The 12,194-nt window shown below is 39.7% G+C and overlaps 1 protein-coding gene and 2 non-coding genes across 5 annotated transcripts in view; all 3 read left to right on the top strand.

The window, feature by feature from the left end:
- Positions 1 to 4,603: 4,603 nt before the first annotated feature.
- trnar-ccu (transfer RNA arginine (anticodon CCU)) lies at positions 4,604 to 4,676 on the top strand. The gene has a single exon. It is a non-coding gene; the product is annotated as a tRNA-Arg (tRNA).
- An 864-nt stretch (positions 4,677 to 5,540) lies between these two features.
- Positions 5,541 to 5,613, top strand: trnar-ccu (transfer RNA arginine (anticodon CCU)). Its single transcript has one exon. It is a non-coding gene; the product is annotated as a tRNA-Arg (tRNA).
- Positions 5,614 to 7,118: 1,505 nt separating this feature from the next.
- Positions 7,119 to 12,194, top strand: part of hmgxb4a (HMG box domain containing 4a) — a 59,327-nt gene continuing 54,251 nt past the window's right edge. For 2 of the 3 annotated variants that reach the window (XM_059953766.1, XM_059953764.1), the window contains exons 1-2: positions 7,119 to 7,192; positions 11,803 to 11,927. In XM_059953766.1, coding sequence (XP_059809749.1) covers positions 11,894 to 11,927 — 34 coding nt within the window. In that variant the 5' untranslated portion in view covers positions 7,119 to 7,192; positions 11,803 to 11,893. The remainder of the gene's footprint in view (positions 7,193 to 11,802; positions 11,928 to 12,194) is intronic. The other variant, XM_059953765.1, reaches the window with a different exon arrangement.

Genomic DNA, 12,194 nt, shown 5'->3' with positions numbered 1-12,194 from the left:
CCAACCCTGGGAAAAAGACAGCGCAAATGCACCCCAACTATGTCCTTCATGATTTTCTACACCTCTGTAAAACTACCCTCATAAGTTCAAACTTCAAAGTGCATTTATTAACAAAGCATGCATGCGGCATACAACCCTGAGATTTGTCCTCCCACAGACAGCCACAAAACAAAGAAACCCCAAAAGAGCCCATAAAGAAAAGAAGACTGCCAAGCACCCAATGTGCAGGGGGGAAAAACAAATCATGCAAGCAATAAAAGTGAGATTTAATATTTAGAGCAAAAATGAGTCCTCAGACATGAATCCTGGAGCAGGTCACAGCCTCAGTACAGCGCGTAGGAGAGTAAACTTCATGGAACCCGCTGACACAACCTCGGTACAACATATAGGAGAGTAGACTTCATGGAACCTGCAGACACAAAGACTGGAGCAGACACAGCCTCTGCCTCAGCGCGGCACAAAGTGGAGCAAACGTCATGGAGAAGTGAGCAGAACTGGCCCAACCTCAGCCTCTGGTCCTGACATCCTTCCTTTTCAATCCATATGACCAGGCACTTAAATCAGCCGCACAACACAAACAAAAAAGAACAAATCACACAAATGGCAAAAAATGAGTGAAAAACACAAAATAAAACACTAAAGCACAGAGTCACTGAAACAGTCAAGGAATGTTCAGTTTAGTTGAGCACCGCGTCATTCGTTGACTGCAGGCTGCAGAACTAGTCTGTACCAATCAAAATTACACAAAATAGCAATAAAAAAGGAGTAACTTTGATGCACCATCAATAACCCTCTCTGAGACATGAAGTCAAGATATCGGTTTTTATCGACTGGAAGAAAGAACAAGCAGTAGTTGACCACAATACTACATCCTGGAGAATTAGGCCAGGCTCAGGCCTCAATCGCCTTTATACTGGGGTCTGTGGGAGGAGCCACAGGAGCAGTCAGCAGGGGGCGTGTCCAGACAGGTATATGCAGTTCACCACAAACTTAAAAACCAGAAACACAGAACTAGAGTCCAGTCCTCAAACTGCATTGATTAAACCTTGCTAAGAATAGCTACTCACTGTTGATATTAGTTGAAAATGGGTTTTTGGGTATGACCTGGAAAAAAAAAGTTAGAGATACCGAGGGGTTTTAGTGAGCTTGGAGCCTGGGTCATTGAAAACTTGATCACCAATGGTGGAGCAAACAGATTAGAGTTATCTTGAAGGATCAAATTAGAGAAGTTTAGAGATCTCAGTGGGTTGCTGGGTTGGGGGAAAGATAAGGAAAGAGAGGTATAATATTTAAAATCAAAGGATTTAAAACAATAGTTTAAAATTAAGTCGATTCTTAACAGGGAACCAAAGTAATTGAGTAATACATGGTGATGGGTGGATGGATGGTGCATGTTAGGATTCTGGAAACAATATTTTGGATAATAAACTCTTTTCGGGATACAGGTATCGATTTTAACCAATGTTTCAATGATAAACACTGCCATCTCCATCAGGGATGATACCTGGGAATATCTAGTCCGGTGGTATTTCCGTTCCTCCTGATTGGTTAGTCCTCATCCAATCAGCTTTCTGCTGTCCCACCTTGTTTACAATCAAATTCCAGTTCTTACTTTGAGCGAGACCTTTGTCTTTGTTAAAATTCCACCTGGTGAAGGAAGTCATTGAAATAGAACTAAAGGAAAATAATTTTAACAAAGATGAAGGTCTCACTCTAAGATGAACTGGAATTTGATTGTAAACAAGGTGGGACAGTGGAAACCTGATTGGATGAAGATTAACCAATCAGGAGGGATGGAATACAGGGGTAGATTTACCCCTGGACTAGATTTACCAGGTGTCATTCCTGATGTAGATGGCAGAGTTTGTCACTGAAACGTTGGTTAAAATCAGTACTGGTACCCAGCGGGAAGCCGAAGAAGAGTTTATTTGTCATATACGCCAGGAAAGCACCAGATCCTTTTTCAATATTTTGAATATAGTCTCAGCAGAAAGAAAGAAAACAATTGCAATCATTATATTTGAGTGTAAAAATGAGATGTTGGGTTAAGGTGAGAATGTACTAGGTGGCATGATTAGTAAGTTTGTGGATAACACTAAAATTGGTGGTATGGTAAGCAGTGAAGAAGTTTATCTGCGATTACAATGGGATCTTGATCAACTGAGCCACCGGTCCAAGGAATGGCAGATGGAGTTTGAGATAAATGTGAGGTACTGCATTTTGCTAAGACAAACTGGGGCAGAATTTACACAGCAAATGGCAATGACCTGGGAGGTATTAGACCACAAGACCATACGATATAGGAGCAGGGTGAGGCCATTTGGTCCATCAAGTATGCACTGCCATTTCATCATTCCATCTCAACCCAGTCTCCTGCCTTCACCCAGTAAACTTTCATGCATGGGCTAATCAAGAACCTATCAACTTTTGCCTTAAATACGCCCAATGATTTGGCCTCCAGAGCTGCCTATAGCAATGAATTCCACAGATTCACCACCCTCTGGCTAAAGAAATTCCTCCTCATCTCTATTCTGAACACAAGTCCCTCTATTCTAAGGCTGTGTCCTCTGGTCTTAGGCTCCCCCACATAGGCAACATTCTGGCCACATCCACTCTATCTCGGCCTTTCAACATTTGATAGGTTTCAATGATGCTCCCCCTCATTCTTCTAAATTCCAGTGAGTTCTGCAGAACAGAGACCCCAGGGTGCAGATACAGGTTCCTTGAGAGTGGAATCAGTTCAATATTGAGGTGAGTGAAGTTATCCATGCTGGTTCAGGAGCCGATGGTTGAAAGCTAATATCTGCTCCTGATCCTGATGTTGTGGGCCCTAAGGTTTCTGTACCTCATTCCAACGTCAGCAGTTTACATCATTTATTATTATTATACTGTAATTTGCCCTTTACTGTGCCTATTGTCTTGTTTATTAACTAATGTACCATCTTGCACTGTTTTGTGCACTTTATGTAGTCCTGTGTAGGTCTGAAGTCTAATGTAGTTTTGTGTTGTTTCAGGTAGTCTAATGTAGTTTTAGAACATAGAAGAGTACAGCACCGTACAGGCCCTTCGACCCACAATGTTGTGCTGACCCTTAAACCCTGCCTCCCATTCAACCCACCACCTTAAATTCCTCCTTGGACAATCAGATTTCAAAGCTTGGGGATCAGGTAAGCAGTGGGAATGTTAGCAATAAGCCTTTTCTAACCACCTTCGGAAGTTACGCAGAAATTGAAAAGATAAAAATTAAAATTAGCATGTGTTAACATTGTAGCTGGCTTCTGCAGAGGATGAAGCAAAATTAATGCTAAAGGACAAAGAAACAATTATGACAAAGCTTTGAAATCTAATTGTCTATGGAGAAATTTAAGGTGGGGGGTTGTATGGGAGGCAGGGTTTAAGGGTCAGCACAACATTGTGGGGCAAAGGGCCTGTATGGTGCTGTACTCTTCTATACAGAACTATACAGGACATCATTAGGGCATCAGACAATCGTGTTCTATATTTTCTGTCTGTAAATAGTTCTGTATTTAGCTGCACAATCATATGTATAAAGTGAGCAGAGCAGGGGGCTAAGTACAGACGATCACCTGTGCTGGTGGGGAGTGTGGAGGAGATGTTGCTAATCTGTACTAACCGTGGTCTACCAGTGAGAAAAGTGAGGACCCAGTTGCAGAGGGATCCAAACCCTAGATCCAGAGACTGCAGATGCCCGAATCCGGAGCAACACACTGGAAAAACTCACTGGAAGAAGGCAGCATCTATGGAGGGAAATAGCCAGTTTATATTTCAGGTTGCAAGAGATCCTTGTGAATCTGAACTCTTATTTTTTGTCTTTTGGGCTTTAGTCATCTCGTTTCATTGTTATGTACTTGTTCCTTGTTCATAGACAGAGGATCTATCACTTCACACATTTGCACCAGTAACTTACTGAAGACACTAGCCTAAATCTCTTCATGAGGAAAACTGTAAGAGTCAGGCCACAATCAAACCTTTCTCTATGATTATTTGATCTTTTTCTTATTTGTTTCTTTGTCCTTTAGTATTAATTTCGCTTCTTCCTCTGCAGAAGCCGTCCACAATGTTAACACATGTTAATTTTAACTTTTATCCTCTCAATTTCTGCGTAACTTCCGAAGGTGGTTAGAAAAGGCTTATTGCTAACATTCCCACTGCTTACCCGATCCCCAAGCTTTGAAATCTGATTGTCTCTTGAATCATGAGAAAATCAGCAGACGCTGGAAATCCGAGCAACACACACCAAATGCTGAAGGAACTCAACAATTCAGGCAGCATCTGTGGAAAAGAGTAAACGCCCACTGTTTAACTCTTTTCCATAGAACCTGCCTGGCCTGCTGCGTTTCTCCAGCATTTTGTGTGTGTGTGGGGTGGTTGTCTTTTGCATTAATTAGCTGATGCTCCCAATGATCGACTTCTTGTATTTCTGTAGGTAATTTTTCAATTTTAATCATGGGAGGATTGACGTAAAGTCGGATTCCTGTGACATTGGTGTTTCGTAACTCGAAATTTTCTTCTGTACTGTATATTAAAAAGTGGGTAGGGGAAACAAAAAATACACTTAGTGGTGTAAATTGCGACATAGTCGGCCCCAGTGGCCTAATGGATAAGGCACTGGCCTCCTAAGCCAGGGATTGTGGGTTCGAGTCCCATCTGGGGTGATGTATTTTTAAAAATGCAGCGTTTCCTTGTCTTCAGTTCTCTTTATGTGAGTCTAAGCACATTGGTAAGTGTTCTTTAATTAAGATCGTCTATGTTCTGAAAAGTGTTTCCGCTTTAGTAGCAAAAGACACAGGTTTAGGATGGTTGGCAGAGAAGACATTGGTAGCAGATTGAGTTAGTCCTGACGAAGGGTCTCGGCCCGAAACGTCGACTGTACCTCTTCCTATCGAATGATGCTGGCTGGCCTGCTGTGTTCCACCAGCATCTTGAGATATTAAGAGTTCTTAGTTTCATTTGCGCTGCCTTAAAAAGAAACCGCAGTAAACTTTCAAGGGAAACGTCATAAATATGGCTGTTTGAAAATTTGCTCACAAAGAAACATCATCCTTCATTGTTGTTCTTTCGAAGAGCTGTACCAGTCGCAGCGGACCGAACGGCCTCATTTGGTGGTGTGGTGTATAAAATGAAACCTCGTGTTGAAACCTTTCGTCGACAAGGCAGCGCACGAATTACCACTAATAATCCAGCATGTTTTTTTCCCCTGATAGAGACAACGAGAGACTGCAGATACCGGAATCTGGAGCAACATACAAAATACTGGAGTAACTCAGTGGTTCAGGCAGCATCTGTGGAGGGAAATTGACATACAGATCCTTCAAATGGACTCCTTCAGCTGTATCATGGTGAACTGATCAGCACCATTGCAAAGCTTAATTCATTTGTTACCCATAAGTTTTAAATATGGAGCAATTAAAAAAACAAGCAAACACTGCAATTTTTTCACTTCTGATCAAATTAAATATTCCAAATAATCATTCATAAAGTAAGACATAGATACAATACTTTGATTTGTTCAACCCGAAGCCCCAGTGGCCTAATGGATAAGGCACTGGCCTCCTAAGCCAGGGATTGTGGGTTCGAGTCCCATCTGGGGTGGTCATGAATTTTCATCTATTTTTCCTCTGCGAGTAGTTCTTTTGAAACCGTATTAAGGGGTTCGTTTTAAATTGTGTTATTCACTTTAAAAAGATATTGTACAATAGTACATTTATTCCTTAAATGTATTACGAATACACGAATTTATTCCTTAAGATTGAATTGTGTCTGCTGAACCGGTACAATATTTCACGAAGAAGAGAAAATCTTCAAATCTTCAAATGCCCGAAGTCCATGCAACACACAAAATGCTGGAGGAACTCAGTCTGCTCAGTGCAATATTTCGGAGCCTTTCTGCCTCCTGTAGTAAACATAGTGTAATTACAACAATCTTTTGTGTACATTTCATTGTCATTTCGACCACAACTGCTGGTACAGTACGCGGTAAAAACGAGACAACGTTTTTCAGGACCCTGGTACTACTTGAAACAATATAAAAACTACACTGAACTACGTAAAACAACACAAAAACTACACTGGACTACGGACCTACCCAGGACTGCATAAAGTACACAGAACAGTGCAGGCATTACAATAAACAATTTAAACTTGATTACATTAAGTTTAAAAATTCAGAACGCTTCCTATGAGAATTTTTATGTATCAGTTTTATTTTCCGAACGGACGTGATTTGGAAATGTGATTTGCCATTATTTTCCCGAGATAGTGAAAAATTATGTCAAACATTAATATTATTGATCACAGTAACGTGAATATCTTTATTCATTCTGATGTGCACTGAGACCCAGGTAAATGTTTTCTCTTTTAAACCCGCATCCACGTTCCACTTTGATTTCGCGAGGCACAAACTCTGCCTTATTATGTATAATACTCAGAAAAGATATAACATTTAGGGAAAATCAATGGCAGAAGGTACAGAAGCGTGAACTCCTATAGTACCAGGTTTCAAGAACAGGTACATCTCTTCAACCAACCGGCAAAACCCTAATCACGTAAACACGAGAAAATCTGCAGATGCTGGAAATTCAAGCAACACACACAAAATGCTGGTAGAACACAGCAGGCCAGGCAGGATCTATAGGGAGAAGCACTGTCGACGTTTCGGGCCGAGACCCTTCGTCAGGACCCTAATCACTACAGATTAGCAACACATCGATCACCGGACATTGTACTTTGTAAAAAATGTGTATAACTTTATTTGATTTATGATTCAATTTATGATTTTTTTTTCTCTTGAAAGCTTCTTATATGTTTCTGCGACACTACTGCAAGCAAGTTTTTCGTAGAGCTTGTACATAAAGTGCACTTATGCCTACGGCACTGAACTCGACTTTGACAATATATAACACGGGGGCAAATATTTCACACAGTTTTTGTGGGATGGCTTTATGCCGTCAAAAGAGGCAGGGAGGTTTAAATGTGAAATAGGAAAGTCCCGCTGTTATAGTTTACTTTCAGCAAGATCTACAGTGTGTCGAGTGCTGATGAGTTTCTCGCCAGGATGTGGATCGATGTGTTCCGTGAGCGATCATTCAGGTCTGTTGGTAGCGCTCTGTTGTTTTCCGACCAATATGGCGGCTGTCGGCGGGGACTGGCGCTCGGGAGCGGCGGCTTCACGGTACGAGCCTGGCCTGAGACAGTGTGTTCCCCTCACTTGAGGCTGCGCCAAGTGACCGCTATCCTTATGCCCGGGTAGCAGGCGTGGGATGCCTGCGATCCGCGGTTACGCCAAACGGCAGCGATGGCCTGCCATGTTGGGCAAAGCCTCGGTATTTCCAGTCGGCCGTGACGGGGAGAGTTCAGTAGGCGGGGCGGCTGTTGCAGACGGTTTGGGCCGATCAGCCGCAAGAGGGCGGAGGACAGCGGGGCGCAGAGTTAAAGAGAAAGAGCGGGAAGAGATTGTTGCCCCGAGAGAAATGCTAACCTTGGACCTCTGGGATTCATGCAGTGCCAAATACAATTTCTCCCATTTCTTTGTTAAATTAACTTGATTTTGCGTGTTAACGTTTGTGTCTTAAAATGTATTGGAAATGAGATATTTTATATTTAGCGCTTGTGTTAATGATTTGTCATCAAATCGGTAATTTTTAGAAGGATAACCCAATTCCGGGTTTATTTCAATGAACTGGTGATATTTCAATGGACCAGGGAAATTGCCGTTTATTGGAGATTAACGCTGAGTTTGTGGTGCAGAAGTCATTGTGTAAAACACACTCTGCAGAAACATCATAAGGCTCAACTGGCCCTCAACCACTTTACTTTCCCTTATAAACATCATGGTTTTTTTTGTACATTTGTTTAATTTCCTTTTATTTGTGAACACTTTTGATTTCATAACTCCACATGAATGCAGGTTCCAGTAGCTGGACACTTCTCTTGAGTGTTGGATTATTTAGTGACTGCTTGAATATTAGGGATAGACCTCACAACTGGAAACATTTCTGCACCCAGATAAATGTGAAAGATTATCTTTTCTGGAGAATGAGTTCCAGTCTCTTCAGTCTGAATAGAGCATCATCCTTATTAACTGACCTCTGATGTAGATTTTGTTGTGGTTCCGTATATATTTCTGTTGTTTTTCACTACTTTTAGATTGCAATTTAATTTATGTAATAGTATTTAATCATTTTACAGTGAAATAAATTGAACAATATTGCATACAAGATTCCCCAAATCACAGTTTATTCAGTTAGTATCTGATCTGTGAAGACTGAAAAGCTCCCAAGTTTGATTTGTGCTAAGTTAGCCAGGTGGTGGTTGGGCAGTTTAGTCTGTGGTTGAAGTAAAAGTACAGTATACCTGATGATGTATTTAAAGTTCAGAAACCATTTATTTGATTCAACCCCTCCATGCTGGCATTTATACGGCTGTCCTTAATTGATTAATCATCGGTCTTTGTTAATGAACCTAATTCACAATGAGGAACATTTTGTAGAATTATTAAATTATAAGAAGATTAACCAGTTTGTGTTTAAGAAATCCAATTAGACACTTGAAGCATACAGAATTGTAATACTATATATATGCAGTGAAGAGGATTTAGTTTAATAAAATTTTTTCTACTTTATATCTTAGCATCTTTCAGAAACAAAATAGAGGTGCCTTTATGTGCAGCTTAAATGCAGTATTGAATTTAGGAAATCTTCCACACTATTGAGAAAATGATGTAACTTTAGTTGATTTTCTGTATGATTAGTCGTTAGGTATTTGAATATTTTGTTAAAGCTGTTCCCTTTGCATCAGATATGTGTCTGGTTCAGGGTGGAGTTAGGTGACGTGCCTTCTGACCCTATTCAAGTTGTGAAGAATTGCTGATTGTTCGTTCTACTGGCTTTTCTTTTGAAGAGTAATAATTTAAATTGATAATGATTTCATCAACAATGTGGAATTAACTGCAAAACATTTCCAAATACGCCAGGTGTCACTGTGGGTGTAGGGAGGTAGCCTTGTTAAAAAGTTAAATTGGAGGTTGAAAATAAGTTGCATTGGTGATTATGTTTGTTATATGTTTTGGGGGAGGGGGTAAGGAAGGATGTGTGTTGTAGAAAATAATTATTTTAATAAACCAGTGAAAAAATTCATATTTTCTGATATTATAGTATTCCCCTGACAGCAGATCTCATTTTAACTACAGCTGATTTAGAAACTTTACATGAAAGTGTAATTACAGATAAAGTATGTATTTTATGTAGCTAATTTAAGATTTTCCATAACAGCTAAACTACAAAATCTGTAATGCTGTAGTTTGCAACATAATGGAATGTGTGGCCAAAAAAATGCTGAAATGTACACTGTACCCACAGGTTATACAGTTCAAGTAACAAAATTTCACCGTGATGAGATTCATAAATCATTACCAAAAAAAATTGAGGTGCAGAATAAAAATTTGCTCTTACAGAATTTATGTGATGAGAAAAAAAATAAAGTGCAAAAAAAAGGCAAATTTTTATCAATGGTTTTTCAGTATAGGAAATCGTAACGCTGGTGTTTTTTTTTCTTGGAGCGCAACTTCACTGTAACATGGGGTGTTTTGTAATTTAATAAAAATAAAAATAATTATCAATATAATAAATTTATAAGTAACCTCATTATTCCTCTTTTGTACTATTATTTGTAGCAGTAATATTTATGTCTTGCTGCCACAAAAGCATAAATTTTACAGCATGTGATAATAAACCTGATTCTATATTTCTAATCATATTTTCTCATCCAATTTGCCTCTAAGAGGCTGACTTTCTGTTAAACGGATTCCCTTTTGGTTAGATGATGTCCTTGGTGCACTGCAACAAAATCAGAAAGATTGATTAAGATGGAGTTCTGGAGTTTAGTGAGAAATGCAATCATGAAACTTTTAAGAGGTACTGAAATGGGGCTGGAGGCTTTGGAGCTTCAGAATAAGGGGTTGGAAATTTAGAATTGACTTTAGGTCATTTTTGTTCTTTAAAGGGTGGTGAATCTTTGGAATTCTTTATCCCAGAATTTTCCGAAGTTATGAGTCCATGTCAAATTGGGATTGACAGGTTTTTCAGTCTAAGGGATACTGGGTGGGAAAGTGAGGCTGCTATTAAAAAGTTCAGGCATGATCTGTTAAAGACCTGCAAGGTCTACATCCATTTCCTGTTTCTTCTGATTAAATGCAAGTACCTCAGTGGTTTTGCATTGGCCATTTTAACTGAGCAAGCTACAAGAATTCCTTCAGAGAAGTGTTTTGAATACTTTCTAATTCCTATGTGGATGTTACCAGCAAGGGCTGGCATTGCTTCCATTTTTTTACAGTTACGTTAACAACATTCAAAATGTTCTTCGACAAGAACATGAATAAGAAAGTTTCAGAGGGGTAGGCTGAGAACGGCTGTTTTTGTTTTCCATAACTATTTGGTTCAACTGTTGGCTTGCAGTTCTTTTATAGAGCAATTAAGGATCATCTGTATTGGAGTAGAGCTGGGCCTGCACACACCTTAGTCTGGTTAAAGGTTTTTCATTACTTTTTCAGAAAGGTAAAATTATTTTGTGATAATCCATTGACTTTACAGTTACTTTTTTAAAAAACTGTGGCAAAACCACTCTAGTGAGCATTTTAGTTGAAATGGGCAAAATATCTAGAAGATGATAAATGGAAGCACCATTTTTTATGGTTCTCTATTGCATCCTTGTGTGGCATGTGGCAAGGTGATTAAGGTGTTGGACTAGTGATCTGAAGGTTATGAGTTTGAGCCCCAGCCGAGGCAGCATGTTGTGTCCTTGAGCAAGGCACTTAACCACACTCTGCTTCAGTCTACCTAGCTGAAAATGGGTACTGGCAAAATGCTGGGGGTTAACATTGGCATTCTATCGGGGGGGGGGGGGGAGAGTATCGTACTCTCAGTCACTTCACTCCATGTAAACCAGCATAAGCACCGGCCTGATGAGCCTATAAGGCTCAGGACAGACTTTAATTTTTATTGCATCCTTGGTCCTCCTTGCCTTTTATAGTCTGCTTCAAGCTAGTTTGTTTAACATAAAAGTAGCCCCTTCACATAAAAGCACATATTCTTACATTCATACCATTGAAGACCAGATGGGGGTATTCATTGACATGCCCCCCCCCCCAACTTATCTACTGTTGTATAATTTTTTTTATGACTAATCATGACTCAGTGTGGTAGATTAGTAGAGCTAATTGTGAAATCCCTTGGCTCTGAAGTAATACTCCTATTGTTCAACAATCAGACATCTTTGAGATCTGGCAAGCCATCAGGGCACTCAGTGGAAATAAATATGGATGTAGGATGAAACGTGCAAATTCAACATGGGAAAATTGGAATGGAACTCAATTCACTGGAGTTGTGCGCCTACAGCTCTTATCTGTTGTGTAGTTTTTCCCCTGAACTGAGTGTTATGTTAGAATAAGGATGATGATGGTCTGTGTGTTTACAAAATGTGGTGGAATACATTTCAACATCAATGCTGGTGTTGAGCACCTGAGGGATGCCCATAATTTAGCTTCTAGATCTGTGCTGTCCCATTTAATATGATTGTAGTGCCTCACAACATGTGCCCAACTCAGTATGGGGATGGTGCATTTTCTCTTAGATTGTGCAGTTCTCTCAATATTGGTACATCTGCAAGAGGTAGCTGGGGAAACTGGAGATAGACATTTCTTCCCCTTCACTTTATTCCTGAAAGCTTTGTGTAAAGGACACTTAAAATACTGTATCCAGTATAAGATTTTTTCCCTTTTTCTTGCAGAATTATATACAGATGAAATCAACTGGCTGAAGAATCTTGGTTTGCCAAATGCTTACACTATCAAACAATATTTTAAATCTCAACTCCAGTCATGGCATATGATGAAGCACTCAGAAAGAAAGAAGGTAATTGATTTTGGTTGACATCAGAATGATGCAGCCTGGAACTTGCATCTAAAATGCACAAATCTTTCTTTTTACATGTCAAATCCAAAATGCTAATTCAAGCAGTCATGTTTTTTTCTGCATAATTATTTTTCTGAATCTCACAGCTACTAAGCCGGTAGAATCTTCAGTAACTTTTACTTTGGCAAGGAATATAAGATTCTTGGTTTGTTGTGGCTGCATTTAACTTTAAGCTTTATACCTTTCTGTATAACCCATTTGTTGTGC

This window comes from Hypanus sabinus, chromosome 29, assembly GCF_030144855.1.
Source record: "Hypanus sabinus isolate sHypSab1 chromosome 29, sHypSab1.hap1, whole genome shotgun sequence".
Lineage (NCBI taxonomy): Eukaryota > Metazoa > Chordata > Chondrichthyes > Myliobatiformes > Dasyatidae > Hypanus > Hypanus sabinus.
Note: the sequence above shows the minus strand (reverse complement) of the source record. Positions and strands in the feature narration are given on the sequence as shown.